We start from the raw sequence: 17847 nt of genomic DNA on the forward strand, positions 1-17847 counted from the left end.
ACCTTGTTTTCGGAGAAAATGTTGCAAGTTGCAGAACTGACGCAGCCAGTTGCCACGGTATACCATGCATACAATAAGTGAATTTAGATTTGTATCCCTTGGTGAATACAATATAGGCTGCATGTGGTTGGCTTTTAGCTATTTCTGCTAGTGTTAAGATTTCCCCTTTCCAACCTTGAACTTTCTCTGCGCAGTACTGATCTTTGTACTCCTTAGATCCTATAACAGCCCCTAGATACCTTTTCCTTCCGTTGTGATATTAACTTCATCATCGAAGACACGTTTTGCTTCATCCGCCTAACTCTTGTGACTTCAAGATAGGCCAACTGTTTGATCCATTGACCAAGTATTGCTTTCCATCCTCGCGCAGGTACTTGTACCTGCGATATAAATCTTCTACTCTCCCTCCCCCTGCTGAGTCGTCAGCCAGCCAAACTTGTTTAACTTCTGATACATGCGATCTCAAACTTTGCTGTCATCGCATGTTGGCCATTTTCCAAATTCAAAATGAAAATGTTGCTCTTTTGAAGCATTTAGGATACGTATAGGTTAAAAATCAGTGATTTTCAAAATGCTCAGCTTGACGGTTCAAATTTCTTTTTTTTTTTTTTTTATTCCTTTCTTTTCCATTTCTTTACTTTCACGCCGAACAAAATCCTACAATCCACGTTTTAAAGAGGTAGTCACAAGCTATTATACAGCCTTGTTCAATAAATTCTCATTTCTGACTTAAGCCTGTATTAGGTCATTGTCCGTGCAACGTTTTTCAAAGGTTTCTCTCTTCGTTCCACCAAACAGCGGTTTTTTTTTAAATTGCTCAACCGAACGATCACACGTAATTGTCAGTTCAGTTGAATGCTCCTTGCCAGTCTAAACCGTTAACTGTAAAAAACCTGATTGGTGAACTGTTTCATGATCCAATAGCCTCCTATCAGAAATAATTAACAGGCAACAAACTAGGAAAGAGAGAATAGCCGTTTTCCCTTTCGAAAATATATGTGTTGAATCTTTAATGCCAAATCTTGTCTAGGAATCAGAATCAGAACAATCTAAGGTGATGAAAAGCTCGTATAATCCCAATTGCTCGATAGCTTGGAGCATTTTGATATTTTTTCGATAATAATTAGAAATTCGCGACCATTTCCAAGAGAAAACTAGAAATGAATTGCGAGATCACTGTGAAAATTTTGTCCATCATCATCATTTTCTTTGTTCAGGAAAAAGTGAAATGTTAAGGACTGTCCACAATTTTGTTTCCCACATGAGTCTTACCATGTACAGATGATCACTACAGCGACTTCAGTCTCAGACTGAATATGGGACGTCTCGGAAATTATTGCTATTGTTATATGTTTTCACTTGTTTGCTTAAGTGTTATCTTTGATATTTTGACCACCTGATCTATGGGGTACCGCAGAGGAAGATTTTTACTCCATTCACATCTTGTAAGTTCAATTTATTCCTGATGTATGTGTCTCTTTTTCCAAACAACGGTAAAATTGGCTCGACAGGTCGATCGGCGGCCTCATAAATCCGCCTCTACAAATGGAGTTCAAAATCAGATATACCTCCCTTGGACTGTAATTGAAATAGGAATAAAAGGTAAGAAACTAACTCGGCATCCTCAAAATAAAAACAGAAAATATCTACTTATATTTATGTAATGCTGCATTTCAAAGCGATTTGAGTGTTTATTAAAAGATTTTGGTCAAAAAAGCACTCACTGAGATATATTTGCCGCCTTTGAAATCTCCCCCAGTCTATGTATTAATGCCTGCAGCCGGTGAAAAGGTGGTACGATTCAAGATATTCGCTTTTAAAACATAATTTAAGCAGAAACTTCCTCTTTGTTTTTGTTACTATGAAACAATTTAACTAGCCGTGATAGATTGACAGGCCACGTGCACATGTTAGTTTGAGAATAGAGGATCCCTGCAGCTTGTTCCCCAATGGTGAATTTCAACAAAAGAAGCTCTTTTAATTGCTGCTCGGCTTTTGAATCGGCGGATAGTAATTAACTTGAAGATTTTGCAGTTAAGCGAAATCATAAAATTTAATGAGGCTTACATACAATCCATTGAGAAACATGCTGAATACGTCTGATCGTGTTTAAAACCGTCAACTCCCATAAGACTGCCCAGTTCGTTGCTGATCTCCTGTAGGTCCAAGATCTTCCCTTCGATCGAAGTAAACAATTAGCGGTGAGCACATTTGTTAAATATTTATCATGTATAGTTTTGAGTGTTATTTCAATCTTTGACAGATTTCGTTGAAACGAAGAAGTAGTTCATTTTAATGGTGTTATGCGTCTGTAACAGTTTATTATCTCCTGTTTTCGATTCTTACGTGCCATTTAGTCGGATTTTATTTACTCGGTCAAACGTTAAAAACTTCCTCAGTTGATAAGTAAAATTATCCATTAAAGAAGTTTCTCCGTTTGCAAGACTTTCTCCAGATTATCCGAACTAATCGATAAGGAGGCAGTCGCGCCAAGTGGATAATTCGTAACAGTTTTCTCGACCGTCTGTTTGACCAAGTGATTTCTTGGTTTTCTTTATGTTGCCTAGAAGGAACAGGAAAAAAGCTCCTAAAACAGTAGCGAACCATCTGGCTATGTTTCTGCGTCTCTGAGTGTAGCAGCACATGTATCTATCAAGTTCTGTTACTGAATGTTTCCCCAGATGAGGTCAATGGATTCGTATTTTTTATTCTTTTCTTAATTTTCCATTTCGGTCGTTAGATATTTTCCGGTGGCTAATTTCGCTTCGCTTGGAGATCAATTCGTAGAACATTTACATTGAGAACAAAATAAATAGTGGAACAGGTGCTACGATTTTGTCACCTCAGTTTCAATTCATTTAAAGCATTGATAAAAATCGTAATGTTATTTGAAGAAGTCTTTTGTTCAAATGTCGCTGGCACAAATCCAGAATCTGATTTCAGTCAGGTAACGAAATAAAGCCGGAGAAGGGAAAATGCGAGAGGAACACAGATTTCGAGGTAACGTCGGCAGATCACGTTTTAAAAGAGAAGTTCGTCGCATAAATTTGCAAGGAGTCGACCCAGCACTTCAGTGAATGCTTGTAAATGTTCCCGAACAACTAAGCAATGTCAATAAAAACCTTTTAAGTTCAAGTTAAGCGGTCAGACTCATGGTTCGGTCTTTGACCCTTGGAACTAACTATGAAATATCTTCATTTTGGAAATGAAATGTTTGGTCTTGAGGAAAGAAACATTTTTCTTATTTCTTCCTTTCATGTCGCCTAACTGAGTCATCTTTAATTCCCAAAAAATTGAACGGAGTGATATCAAATTTTTTCTTCGATTACAGTTTTGCAATTTTAAAGAAGTGTGAGTTTTGTAAGTTCACTTTTCAACACGTGTAAATGGCAGCGCTAAAGCGTTGAGTCCAATCGTTTATTTACTACCTGCCGTGGCTTATGACTCTGTCAGTAATTACCAATAAGAGAGGAAATTTTCTCTCTTTACAGAAATTTCAGAGACATTAACGCTGTGTCATTTCCCTTGGCTGAAAAATTACTCCGGAAACCGGCAAAAATAACACCATTACATATGATTAAATTGTGACAGTAAAAGGAAATACACTGCTACATAATTTGTTGCCGAATAGGTAACCGTTAGTAAAGTTCTTCAAATAAGCGAGTCAGTTTGTTTGTTTCTGATGATATTTTTCGCATTTTCAGCAGCTGAAAGTAATTTGAGTAATAAGCAGCAAGAGAAACTAACTATTTTATTCAAGAAGAAATCGGTTACTGCTGTGAACTCATCTTGCATTGTAAATAACATTTCCACTTAAGCGGGCGAATATTTTCAAAACTTTCTCGCCGTGAACCTATAATTATAACTAGATTCCCCATAGGTCAGCCTTGCAAATATTTACACCGATTATGTACACTGAACCAAATTCATCTCAAAATGAGGGTGGCTGCAAAAAGTTAAAAAAATTAAAGATTTCTTCCATCATTTTTCAATAGCTGAGTAGATTTAAGCAGAGTTTGCGTGCGTATGACTGAATTTTGAGTAAATGGTTTCCTCATTTAGAATTATATGACTTTTTTTTTAGCTTAATACAACATTATTCTCCACAATCCTCCAAGGTTATATTTAAGTTCATCAATGAAGCGGCCAAAATAGCCCACTAGCAAGTTTAAAATTGTCCAAACTTGAATTTTAGGTAAACACGGAAAAAGTCTTTTGATGTTATTGATTTCTAAGAATGTGCTTCTGAAAAAAACTGCATGCAAACAGCTTATAATGGATCTCTTCAACCGTTAATCTACCATTAATTGTATAAATTAATGATTAAATAATGGTCGCGGGTGGATATTGGGAGGGGAAATTATTTATAACTCTATGGTTGTTGGTCAAAGATGATGTAACGGCAACAAATTACATGGCGGCTTCGAGATACGAAATTTTTCATCGGGAGAAGATAAAACTTCTTATCTCCAAGCGGCTATGTAATATCTTCTTTTTGATTGGCGTTTGAAAGAGGATAAAGATAACTTTCGATATCCTCAGGGCCTTGAGACTGGATATTGAAATTTCCATAATCTGTTATATATCTTAGGAATGTGACTTTCAAAGAGATTCTCCTTCCAAAATCTTATTTATATCGATCTACTATTTTGCAGAGGAACCTATGGAGGAGGGGGGATCTTGGGGTAGATTAGAAATCGCAAAACCGTAGAAAAAATCGGGCAAAGCCACAAAACCGCAAAAAAAAAAAAAAAAGCAAATCAATCAAAACCGAAAACCGCATGCAAAACCGTGAAAGCCGATAAGAACCCTATTAAAATCGATCCGAACAGTGGTGACAATTGGAGCATACAGAGGTTTCGCGGCTATTCAAGATCAACGGAGGCGCATAATTGCTGCTCAGGTTGAAGAGAGGCGGGAACCCAAATGCTAAAACAAGAAAATACGCAAACCGCAATGAACACCAGAAAGCACCGAGAAACCGATCTGAAAAATAATCAGAACCGCAAAACCGAAAATCTCAATGCCCCCCTAATGGAGCATTGAACCTTTATCTATCTAGATAATTAGGTTATATCAAAAAAATTAATTGGTTAAATTGGCCACCGTAATGGGTTAGCCGAATGATTCGCTCAGACGAAGGGCTAACGCTCGAAACGTCAGCTTTCTAATTCGTTACGGTGGCCAATTTACAATTTCAACTTAGGTGATATAAACAAATTACCTTGTTACCCCCATCGACGCAGCACCACCGTTTCTTTAGAAACTTTCCCCCTTTATTTATCTATCTACATAACTAACCTACTATCATTTTATCTGGGCAATGTCGGTTGGCTCCAATTTTAGGGTTTATTGTAAACACTAAGATTAAAATGATTGATTCGATCACGAAATCATACTTTGTTTCAATTTTGTGCGTTGCAGATCTTAAGCAGCCCTTTGGTTTACCGCTCGTTTACTAGTTGAACGTTTTACAGAATTTTAAGACAAAATGAAGGGCCTTGTCTTTATACTTATTTTGTCCATCGTGTTTCAAGTCAAAACACAGAAGAATCCTGATTATATTTACAAGGCGGCGGCCCAGGTAAGAGTGTTTTTACTAAGCTCATCTTTAATTTTTCCATTTTGTGTGTTACTGTTCTTCAAGTATACTGGTGGCAACTTTACCTTCTAATTGATCTCAGTGTAGATAAAACAGCAATTTTGGATTGAGGCCGCAAATAGAATTTGACGGTTTTCTCTATGGAAATGAAAATTTAGAATTTTGAACTGAGGTGTAACAGGTGAAACAGATGCAAAGACTGGTAAAAATTTATTTTGAAGGGTTTATTCTTTATCTCAAAAACTACGAGCGTTGTGTGAAATTTTTATTGTCACTTTTTCCACCAAGGACATTTATGGTATGAAATTTCAGTTTGTTTTTCCAAACGGTGACCTTAAAAGAATCAGATTATTCAAAGTGTTGTCAACAGCAGGGATTTTTGTGTTTGATTCTATCAATACGTGTTTATGAAATATTGGTAAAGCGAACGATGTACTACAAATTATCCACACAGATCTGCAAGCCATACTTCCTCCAGTGTAAACAAAATCCCGATAGAGGGATAAGCGACTGTTTCCAGGATGTGTACAAAACCTGTATTCCATCGGTAAGTTATTGTTGAGTTAAATCGCTCTGATCTATTAAATACATTTCAATTTGACATCCAGCATAGGGGTAAAACGAATGCTAGGTCTTCAAATCTTGGAAGCAAATTTTCTGTGTTCTACATCAGTGAATGAAAACCAAATAAAGGAACAGATAGATAAGAAATAAACAGAGCTGAAAAATGGAAAAGTGGTGAAATAAAAACTCTAAAGAACCACAATTCTTCATTTTTTTATTTGTTTATCTGTTAAATTAACAGCTTGTTCTTCTGTAACAAAACACTTACTTGTATTTGCGTGAGTAATTACCCATAGAAAATTTTTACTTACTACCGCCATTGACTCCCAAATAAGTGTGACCGCCTATATTTTCATCTTGTTTTGAAATGAGGTACAACTTTCTCTGAAAATTTAAAATTTAGGAGCACAAATACAGCAGGAACTCATGAAAAATTATCGCAATGACATAAATACGAATTTTAGTGGCAACAAAGAGTGTCCCTACTGTCAAAGGGGTATTGAGATACTAGTAAATTACCGTTTATCTGAAATCTGAAATCCATTGGTAATTAAAACGGCCAATCAGAAGAAAGGAAAATAACCTGAATAGCGAATGAGAACTCAGAGTGAAAACAAGCAAACTTCATAAAACGCGGGTGACCAAGTCTTGACTGGTTTTAGTTTTGCATCTGATTGGTTGACAGTGTGGCGCGAGATTCCTGGACCAATCACAGAGCAAAGTTAAGTCAAACCACCTCAATCCCAAATTACTTTCGAAACTCAGTGAAAATTGCTCTAATACTGTCTTGGTATTTACAGTTTCGTGAGGGATTTCAAGCCATCGAGAAGTGTGTTGCTGATGCTGGAGACGATTTGCAATCTGTCATGACGTGCACTAAAGGTTTCACAGAAGCTTGACACGCACCTTTTCTCTAAGCCAGTGAATTAAAAGAACAGAGTGTAATCAGTATAGGATTTAAGATATGTTAAAGAATCAAGAAAGAATCAATAGAGATGTGTCTCGAATTTAGACGTTTTTTTTTTGTATATTTCTTTGTTTTAAATATAAGAAGGCGATTTAAGAAATAAAGGTCTTTGAAAACTACATTTTGTGTAGTCTGTGTGTGTCTGCTTTCGTCTTTTTTTGTTGTTGTTTTTTATCGTTTTCTTTTTTAGTTTCATTCGCTTGTTTTTTTTTTGTTTTTTTTTTTTTTTGCAAGCAAAAAGCGCTCGCACAACGCCGGGCCTTTCAGTCCCTGGCTATAACCCATTTCCAAATTGACCTACTGTTCGGATACAGCAAAGCCATTCCATACTGCCACTTAGAGGCAGAAACGAATATATTTACCCTAAAAACGAAGGCAGAAATTCTGTTTTTTATTGGTATTTTATTCTGTAGCTTTATGCATAACGAGCAATTGTTGTGCCTCTTCTTCTAAGAAAGAAGTGACTTAAGCACTTCAGGAACATGAGGCTCCAGGCGAGAGATTCATACCAGAGAAGAAAGCTGCCTGACAACTGACAACCGACCACTGTTTAATTTGCAATGGCGGGTCCATCATAAAGTACTTTATTTTTGACAAAATAAAAGAAAATTTAAAAACCAAATAAAATCTTGGAAGGACATTTGCCTGGGAAACGTCACATCTGATCCAACAAAGCATTCAAATTGAATGGCTCAAACATTCTGGGTTGGTAACTTCAGTTAACATATTAAAATTAAAACTACTTGACGCTGTTTCCTGTAACAGGGTGACAAAGAAAGAAACATCGTTTTCCATTCTTCATTCCACACCTGAAAAGAAGTTGATGCATATAAAGGATTAAAGTACAGCGAGTTGCTGCCCCTGATTTTCATTTAGATGTGATATCTAGTTCAAATTTATAACTTGAACCGCAGACCAGACATGGTTGATATCACTGCCGGGCATTTATTTTCAGATGTTATTAGAAGTTTTCCACTAAAGAATGATTGACAGTTTCAAACGAGGTCGCACTTGAAATAAACGTTGATTAGAAGCAGTTCATACAAATATATAATGAGAAACATTTTCGAGTAACAGATAATTTCAACTGATATCAGTAGGTATCGCCGCTGTATCTCACGCACAAATTCAAAATGGCTCTTATCCTTTCTTTCTAACTTCGTTTGATTCAGGATCGGAGGAGGCAGGGGAAGTAAAAACTTCAACCAAAGTTCAGGTCTCCCTCTATTTTAATCTAGAATACCTGTATAGCAGATTTCATATTCACTTCTACCTCGCGAGGAAACAAGGTTATTGCCGTGCGATTTGTTAGAAATCCTCATGATGCCTCCAATTCATCTGAGACTGAGGTTAGTATGCCTTCGAGTTAATAATAACAGATTGAGTAATGATGTTTTTCACATTTTCATTTTAGCCAACTAAACAGTTATTCTTGGTCGTAACAGGTTGTTAGATGAGTTCGAATAAATCAAAGAATATCCTTAGTCATTATTCCAGAAAAGCCTGTTGTTAGGAAGACTGTAGACAGAGCCATGGTTTTTATCCCAGGCTTTGTGTTTTCAATGACGGTGGAATCCTCTAACTCCTCTTTCTCTCACCCAGCCAACTCGAAACCCCCGCTAACTCAAACAAGATCCAATTTCTATTCGATGTAACCCCTTTTTCCCAATCATTTACCCTCAGTTAACTCAAACTCGGCTAATTTAGGCTAATTCTAATTTTCCTTGGTTCAAATTTACTCTGAGAACTCGAAAAAAGCTCTTATAAAACAAATTAAATGTGCGAAAATGACTGTTGATTGTGCAAGAATAGAAAATTTCTTATCAGCAGGATGATTGGAATTCAACACCAATCCCGAGAACTCGAACCCCCGCTAACTCGAACCGTTTTTCGTTTCCCTTGGAAGCTTGAGTTATCGGGGTGCTACTCTGAATCAGAAACGTTTTAAATGACTGTAGATCCCCTCTGTCTTTTACAGCATTTTTTTGGCAACTTGCTTGACATTTAGTTGCCGCGGAGAAACGTCAAACGTACGAAGAGCATGTGGCGTCGACGATTCCAAAGAAGGTCGTCCAAAATCACTATCATCTCAGTACATACCTGAAATCGAAAATATCTTGATGACGAGCGCGTTACAGAGACAAGACAAGGATGCATTCAATGCCTTGTTCAACAAAAACTTACTGTGTAAAGAGCAGTATCTTGTGCCCATCGCTTGGCATGTTCTCCATGATGCGCGGGGGAGAGGAAATGTTTCTGTGACCATGCTGGAAGATCAAGTGAAAGTTTTGAACAGTAAGAATGTTGAGTTATGCAGCTAATTTCTTTAAAGCCCTCCAGGGCGACGCGTACAAGAATTAATAGTCTCACACATAAGAAAACGAAGGGCCCTCACCCTGATTTTGAGAACTGCCCATCCATGCAACATATGCAAAGAGGTCAATTGAAAACAGATGGGTATTTTCATCATCTTAATTTTTACAAAAATTATATAAGAAAAATGGATAAAATTTAATTAGTATTCGACTGATGTTGCAATAAAATTCCGAGAACTAAAGAGCTTCATGTTATAAATGGACCTGTCTGATTGGCCGGCTGGCTAAAATTAAGTGCCCCAGGTTTGCACCTGTACCTGTACCACAACTGTTTTTGAAATCCGCGAAGATATTAGCTCATTAAAGGAAATTAACGATGCACGTTCAAAACGCGAGGAAACTTTTACTTTACACAAGAGTAACGCGAATTTTCCAAAAGTTAGGTTTACATACATTTAATTAACGCGAAATTTTCGAAAAAAAACTTGTGCACTTAACTTTATTCTACGCAAATTTGCTGCAACGCGAACGTCTCAACATACGTAGCTAAAGGAAAAAACAGCAGCATTTCTAGTCATTGTTAGCGCGATATTTTTTAAACTCGCGTTAAAAAAGTTCATCGTTAATTTCCTGTGGTAAAGGTAAGTGACTGGCCCAATCAGATTCAAAACGAAAACATATCATGATTTGGTCACCTGCGTTTTGCTGCATTTCACGCAGCTTGCCTCTTTGCACTTCGAGTTCTCATCGGCTAATGGTGATGTCCACCTTCGCTCCGATTGGCTGTTGTGTTAAGTTTTGGTTTAAGTTTTTCGAAACTTAGCTGAAAACTGGGATTACGATTGTTAGGGAACTCTAGTGCCGCGTAAGTGTGGGGTAATAATAGAAAGTTTGGTCTTATCAACTGAGTAAATAGATATAAACTGGCCACGAGACTTAGCCCTTCGTCAGACCGAACAGAGGAATCAGGTTCCCAACAAAGGGCTAACATTTGTAAAGTAAGCTCAAGAAACTTTCTACGTATACGGTGTGGTGGTCAATTTACATTACGAATTCAGTAACTTTAATAAACCCAAACTATATCTTAGCTGAGTACAGCACTATCACTGATAAATTCTATTTGTGAAATTCTCTTGCTCACAATCGCCTTTGTTTATTTTTTCAGAGGCTTTCTCGGATTCACCATTCCGATTTGTAACGGTACGTTAATTAATGGTTAATGATATCAATGTGTTGAATTCTATACGCCTTCTAGTTGGTGCTTTCATAGGAACTATGAAATCATCATTTAAGAATTTCTTCTTTGAATTTCTTATCCTAAAACATCCTAAGTAGCTCACTCATTACTGCGACGCCAGGGAAGTCGAGGATTCGTGTCCCATGCTATTTTTTAAGGCCTCCGACTTGATCAAAGGATTGATTACTTTTAAAATATGGCCAACGTTTGGGATTCAGTCTCAGGACTTATCACCTCTTGATCTCTAAATTATTATCGACCCAAATCACAGAGTGCGAAGTGTTCAGAGTCGCCTCTACACGTCTTAAATGACTTCGTATTGTGTTAAGAACCAGTCATTATTTATGGGGAGGGGATAGAGGGGAGGAAGAGGATTTTTGGGAAACTATAGACAACTGACTGCCAGTGTGGGGGGGGGGGGGGTGGGGAATCGTAAGAATACTTCAAAGCTTTACTTCAAAGAGGGGGTATCAGGTAAATGTTATTGTGATACAACCAAATCCTCCCACCCCTCCCTCCCGCGATAAGTAATTAATGACCGGCCCTTACCGTCTATAACGAAAATCACTGACCAGTTTTGCAAGATAGTACCAACATATCTTCACTCCCCTCAGCTCAAGTCTAACTTCTTTTCCCGTCTAATTTTATCTCCAGCGTTCAGTCGACAGAACAAATAACGAAGAATGGTTCAACAACTGCAAGCTAAGAAGGTTCTTTATCAGAAGAGCTCTGGGTATTTCGCCTGCAACAACGCTCAACGTCTACACGTGTCAGTTCCAGGATCCTCTTGTGATTGGAGATGCGACGTTTCCCTGGCGTGACATAGAATCTGGCCTATCGCACGGCGTGGCAATTCACCATGGGACACTGCCTGGTGGGGCCATGGTAACACATAATCTTGGAGACAATGCTGTTCATGAGGTGAAGTTATGCGGATTTGAAATAGATAGAGTGCTTCACAGTAAGGCGTCGTACAACTAAACTCAAAATTATCGCGACTACTTACATGACAGATGTAAGTGGTCAAGGGAAATATACGTCAGACACGTGTAAACGGATGCAAATGTGAGCGACCAACTTGCGATTTGTTTTACTGGTTGTTAAAATGGCACATGTTGCAACGCGTTCCAGCGGTTCGCTAGTCTCCAATCTCTGCGCGGTATTAGCATCTTTAAATAGTTTTCGTGCCAATTAATTATCAGTGAGAAATTTTCCTCGAGTATCCCTATTCGCACAAGTATCACAACCGTCAGGCATGTTCTTGCTGTCTTTTCTTAGTTTGATTTTAATTTACCTTGCACTCCTCAAACAATCAAAACACGGTTAATAACTCCGCCGAGACAAAGTGGAGGTGCAAACCAACGTTTATACCTCGTTAACCTGGTAATCCTTTCATAATTATATGAAAGACAGAAGAGAAATACAGCATCCTTCGGCTGGCGAGTACCGCTTGAGTCTAAGCACTCTTAGGGTATGGACTTATAACCTTATTTAGGCACTGATATCTTGATCGCTAATCAACCGTTTAGGATTTATTGTGAGCAGTACATACAACACCAATATGGGAGGGGGAATGGGGCGAGTAAAAGAAGCGTCAAGTGTAATTGTCGCTTAACCAACATTAAACATGTCACCTTCACGGTTATTGTTAAGTTCCCTAAGCATTTCTCTAGTGAAGTTTTAGGCTAGAAATATTATTATGCCATGAAATCACTGGACAATATTGTAATAATAACGATTTTTGCTGACTTTTGATTACTGTTTGAATGCATCTTTACAGGTTGGTCATTATTTTGGTCTCTTTCACGTTTGTAAGGTATGTAATACAAAAGCTCAAGCGTGTGCCACTTGTTAACAGCAATGACATTCCTGAATAATTATAATATTATTTCACCTATAAAAATAAGTAAAAGCCCAAAAATGAATAAAAAAAGATTCCTGTCTGAAAACTGGGTTTTAAAAAAGATCTTCGGCCAGCCAAACCGGCTGCGGGAAATGATCCATTGCACCGTGTCGAGGCTTACCGATGAAAGTTCTAAAAAAAGACCAACAAATTTTATCGAGTTTTTTTTTTTCTTTTATACTTCTTCTAAGTTCCTGAGATAATTTCTTCAGCTCGCTCCAACTGACTTAATCCACTTCCAAACTCATCTGACCATAAAACATTCTACAACAGGGAGGTTGTTTCGATGAGGAAGACGATGAGGTGGCCGACACTCCACGCTGCGCTGATTACACCTATATCTGCACAGACCAACCAGTGGATACTTGTAAATCTATCAGTGGACTGGATCCAATTCATAATTATATGGGTTGTAAGTATTACACTCAGAATCTGAATTCTTGGGCTCTTACGATCAAAACAGAAAACTAGATTCGTGACATGGAGGATTAAAAAGTCCATCTTGATTATTAGTATGACTATATTTTTTTTCGTTTAAAAGAGTATTTTAACGCATAAATCCGTAAAAGTGATCAACATACTGTAGTCTCTATTTAACTTATCACTCCTGAATCAAACATTAAGGTTTGTTCTGCAAAAAAAAAATGGAGTAATCACCAACTGAAGATCTTGATTTTTCAACAAATTCTCCCTAATCAATGGTATCATAGAAGATGTACAAAGGACAAAACTCAGGAGAATATGTATGATGCTGTTAGGGTATAAGTAGTCGATAAAAGATCGAGACAACGTCTGCTGCGCCTAAAATGCGTCAAAACACGTAATACTATTTAGATCTCTTTTATCCGGCGTTTGAAAATCCTTCGACGATAAAAAATTGCGATAAAACATTTTGTAAAAGCATATTAAAATTTGTTTAGCTAACGTCATTGGCCAAACGTCGAAACGTCGTCTACAAATTTTAATATGCTTTTACGAAATATTTTATCGCAATTTTTTATCGTTAAATTTTTTAAAAAACCGCTTCTGTTTGGAAATCCAGTATTCTGGATTATTAAACCGGTATTCTGTTTAATAATTATTTAATAGGAAAATTCTTTACCTGACTCGTGAATTCCACGTTAAGTTGCTCGCATAATTGAATAAAAATAAGAAAAACGAAAACAGAATATCTTGTTTTTGTCCTGAGTGCGAAACAAGACATGCGAAACAAAATCACTGAGCCTCGTTTTTAACTCGCAATTCCACGCTAAACGAATCCGAATGCGAGATTTCATTCAGTTACGCAATTCTTTTTTTAAATGACATAAATTGCAGTATTTAAATAGCCTTGCATGTAGTTAACATGGTAGGTGAGGAAATCCTTTGCGTTGAATTCTTACGTTCGAACTCCATTTTCTTCAAGACATGGAGGACAAATGTATGTATGAATTTACTCCGGGGCAGATATCTAAAATGGAAAAAGACGTCAAGACCTACAGACCAACTCTGATGAAAAACATCTATAGTAAGTTTAAGTAATTGTACTTTGTTTCTCTCTGTTTTTTTGTTCTTTTGATCCATTTATGCATATTTCATCGTGCACTATCACAAACCATCATCATAAAAAAATATTTTTGTTAATAATAAACATGAGAAAGTTACGTGCGCCTGGTTGGCTAAGAAAGAATGTATTTTTATGTAATACGAGTGCAAATTGCAAATGGCGCGTGCCGTCAACATTTTTTCTGTCTTGACTTTCTGTGTTACTTTATGCATGTAGCTTATTAATAAGTAACAACGTGATTTCTCTTGCAATTAGGTTAAATTAGCACTTTTGTTGTTGTTGAATAACTTACTGGTGTTTCTTAACATCTAATTGCACTCGAAATTACGTTATCACCTAAACTAGTCGTAGTTAAATGCTATTACAATAAAGCAATACAAAACTATTTGTCTCATGGCGCAGTCACCTGTGTGCCTGATGTATTGCTCAACATTCAGAATCATATTTACCCACCCCTCTCTACTCCAGTGATATTAGCAAGTTTTCCTGACAATCGTTTACTCTCACGGGAGGGAAGAGGCATCAGGTGAGTTAAGATCATGCTCTCATAAAAAAACGCAGCAAAGTCTGCAAACAGACCTCTTAAACCTCGAATCTAAAATGGCCTTCTCACCAAGTTTAATGAAATTTGTTGCTCATGATTCGATGCCTTTTCGATTGGCATAGAAGACGTCATCTAGCTGATTTTCTTTTGAGTGTTCACAGCTTCCCTCTTCAACTAACTACAATACTTACTTACAAAACTTGATTTTGTTCATCCTCAAGGACCTTGCAAAATCGATGCTGCATTCCGCTGGTCGAACGGCTATATTTATTTCTTCCTCGGATCAAAGTACTACCGCTACAATGAGAGTCTTCCTGGTATCGACCCCAGCTACCCTCGACCTATCAGCGACCATTGGAAGGGTGTCCCTTCCTCCATAAACGGCGTCTTTCGTTACGCCAATGGCCTTACGTATTTCTTCAAAGGAAACCAATATTACCGGTTTAACGACACATCGCTGAAGGTGGACGAAGGATATCCTCGACTTATAAGTGATTACTGGGTTGGAGTGCCGAGTGATATAGATGACATCATCAGGTAAACTATTTTCCCTTATATTTCACCATCAATTCAAATGTTTTCAGCAGACATTATAAACACTTCTGAAAGCAAGTTCCTCAGCAAAAATATTTTTGTGTGTGCTGTAGAAGCTTACTTATCATAGTAAAATCCTTATCATTTGGGTGTGTTCGTACTTCATGCTCAAATAATTAAGTATCAACTCTATAAACGAATAAAGAGAGGTAACCAATCTAAATGTCCCAACATCCATCGTTGGAAGGGCTTTAACTCTCAAAACGTTTTTTAGGTTTAGGTAACCCTTTATCATTTCCCTTCACTAGGCCATATCAGTAATTTGCACTCAGGTAAGCAACCTTCCCGCAACATGGGTTAGCCTATCAATATTTCAATCTACCTTTCGAACTTTGTTCATTTGTTCGCTTATTCCTTCGTTTACTTAATTATTTTAGTCACTCGAATGGCTTCACCTACTTCTTCAAAGGAGCACAATACTACAGGTTCAACCCACGTACCCTCAGAGTGGACCACGGGTATCCTCGCCTTGTAAGTTCTTACTGGAATGGGCTCCCGAACGACATTGAAGGCGCCTTACAATGGTACAATGGCGGCGTTTTTGCCTTCAAGGATACACAGCACTGGTTATTCGTGCACAGCGATCAATCAATAAGTGTTCCTTCCATCTACCCTGAGTCAATAACCCGATGGTGGAGTAGTGAACCAGACTTTGCTAACTACACAGTGTTCACGTCAGTCTTGCTTTTACATACCTGATCTAATTTAAAAATATCTTGAAATCGCGGCTTTTCATAATTGCATATTTGCGTCGACATGATTCATATCGCCATAAACTATTCATAAAATTGTAATAAACTTGTAATACAAATCCCTTGTAATTGAACTAATTATTTCATTCCTTCACCTTCCTTAGACACTTGAACGGCTACACCTTCTTCTTCAGAGGGGACAGCTATTGGCGCTACAATGAACAGTTTAGCCAAGTTGATATCGGATATCCACGCGGCTTGGCAGCCTGGGAAGGAGTGCCAGCTGATGTAGACGCCGCGTTTCTTTGGAGCGATGGATTTGTGTACTTCTTTAAGGGGAACCTTTTCTACCGGTACGATAATGGCAAACAGAAAGTCCAAGATGGGTATCCACGTGAAATAAGCTCGTTTTGGAAAGGAATACCGAACAATGTCGACGCCGTTTTCAGGTAATTCCACCAGAACGGGCCACGAAATTGCGTTAGATGATTCTTTGAAAGGATCTCTGAGAAGAGATCCTGTCTTATGAGAAGTCATGTATATACAAGTGCCCGCTTAAGCGCAGGAAAACGCACTTGCTACAAGTTTTAGTTCAGCATTTGATTGGTGGATGGCCGGAGTGGAGTGTTTTTCTTGACTTACACCAATTATAATTGAGCGTCGAACGTATCCAGGATTGTTTTGGTTTTACTTAACTTTGCTTTGTGATTGGTCCAGAAAACTTGCACCTTCCTATCAACCAATCAGATGCAAACCTCAAAACAATCGCGGCCTAGACGGTCGCATTTTCCCGCCCTTGAAGCAGCTTGCTTTCATTTTGAGTGCTCATTGGTTAAATCTAATGTAAACCTTTGTTGTGATTGGTCGCTGTTTTAACTTTGGTTTTGGTTTTATGGCACTCAGTTGAAAACTGCTCCAATGGAGCGAAGCCAAGTGCAATCTAAATTAAACGTTACTATACTGCAAGGGAAGTTTGTCTGGGGTACTTGAGGATTCTTGGCCAGAATATTACCCATCTTCGCCGTTTTAACTTTTCTCTCACTCACCCGCTGAACTACCTCCCACTGGATGTTAGCAGATACACATTTGTTGAGCAGTGACTGAAAGAGGAAAACGTTCACAGATACCCTACCACGACCTTGAAAACGTTTACTCAAGTTTTTTCGCTACTCTCATTTTTAATCTTATTGAATACTCTCCATGCTGAACTAAACTAGTTGCGTTTTGGTTTAATCTACATGTTTGATTGTATATTCATCTTATTAGCGTAAATTTAAATATTCCTTTCCTTTGGAGATGTTCTTACACGTCTCGAATAAAACGACTCAAATACCGCTAAGTTAGTTTAACTCGTATATCAGAGCAAGAGAATCCTGAGCAACAAATCCGTTCATTCTGTTTCAGACACATCGATGGTCTCACTTACTTCTTCAAAGACTCAAATTACTTCCGCTTCAATGACACTTCCCAAGAAGTAGACTCAGGCTTCCCAAGACCCATAGCAACAGCGTGGAGCGGCGTACCGAATGACCCCGATACCGTGTTTTCAGATAAAAATGGCCAGACATACTTCTTCAAGGAAGACTTATATTACCGCTTTAATTCTACAGCAGGACAAGTTGATGCTGGCTTTCCCAAGTCAATAGCATTGTGGAGGGGAATACTTTATCAGCCTTAAAATAAAATATAACTGTGTACTGAGAGTAATAAATGTCTTTAGTCAGAAGACTTGTTTCACCCGCGTCATTCCCAGGGGAAAGCAAAGGGGGAAGGGAAAGGGGGGAGGAGTTCTGATTTCGCATTTCACGCGTCACGAATTTAAAAGGAAAATCTGCAAATCCCTTCTTGTGCACGAGGTTTCAGGGATATTTCGAGGTTTTCAC

The 17847-nt window shown here is 37.9% G+C and overlaps 2 protein-coding genes across 2 annotated transcripts; both read left to right on the forward strand.

Moving 5' to 3' along the window:
* The first annotated feature begins 2009 nt into the window (after positions 1–2009).
* Positions 2010–7252, forward strand: LOC111342089 (uncharacterized). The gene is made up of 4 exons (XM_022949128.2): positions 2010–2201; positions 5425–5584; positions 6057–6149; positions 6967–7252. The coding sequence occupies exons 2-4, from the start codon at positions 5492–5494 to the stop codon at positions 7063–7065; spliced, it is 285 nt and encodes a 94-aa protein (XP_022804863.1). The 5' UTR covers positions 2010–2201; positions 5425–5491; the 3' UTR covers positions 7066–7252.
* Positions 7253–8257: 1005 nt separating this feature from the next.
* Positions 8258–17690, forward strand: LOC111342087 (uncharacterized). The gene is made up of 11 exons (XM_022949126.2): positions 8258–8482; positions 9112–9428; positions 10614–10648; positions 11340–11606; positions 12466–12501; positions 12862–13000; positions 13994–14095; positions 14900–15215; positions 15650–15946; positions 16129–16413; positions 17369–17690. Exons 1-11 carry the CDS (start codon positions 8454–8456, stop codon positions 17640–17642), a joined length of 2097 nt encoding a protein of 698 aa, XP_022804861.2. The 5' UTR covers positions 8258–8453; the 3' UTR covers positions 17643–17690.
* Positions 17691–17847: the final 157 nt, after the last annotated feature.

Source organism: Stylophora pistillata, chromosome 9 (genome assembly GCF_964205215.1).
Source record: "Stylophora pistillata chromosome 9, jaStyPist1.2, whole genome shotgun sequence".
Lineage (NCBI taxonomy): Eukaryota > Metazoa > Cnidaria > Anthozoa > Scleractinia > Pocilloporidae > Stylophora > Stylophora pistillata.

Excerpts from the sequence above, each read along its gene's own strand:
- LOC111342089 (XM_022949128.2), top strand. The coding sequence starts at position 5,492 with ATGAAGGGCCTTGTCTTTATACTTATTTTGTCCATCGTGTTTCAAGTC. Across the intron at positions 5,585-6,056 it reads TTTACAAGGCGGCGGCCCAG|ATCTGCAAGCCATACTTCCT; the intron begins GTAAGAGTGTTT and ends TTATCCACACAG. Across the intron at positions 6,150-6,966 it reads ACAAAACCTGTATTCCATCG|TTTCGTGAGGGATTTCAAGC; the intron begins GTAAGTTATTGT and ends TGGTATTTACAG.
- LOC111342087 (XM_022949126.2), top strand. The coding sequence starts at position 8,454 with ATGATGCCTCCAATTCATCTGAGACTGAG. Across the intron at positions 9,429-10,613 it reads TCAAGTGAAAGTTTTGAACA|AGGCTTTCTCGGATTCACCA; the intron begins GTAAGAATGTTG and ends TTATTTTTTCAG. Across the intron at positions 15,947-16,128 it reads GCTAACTACACAGTGTTCAC|ACACTTGAACGGCTACACCT; the intron begins GTCAGTCTTGCT and ends CACCTTCCTTAG.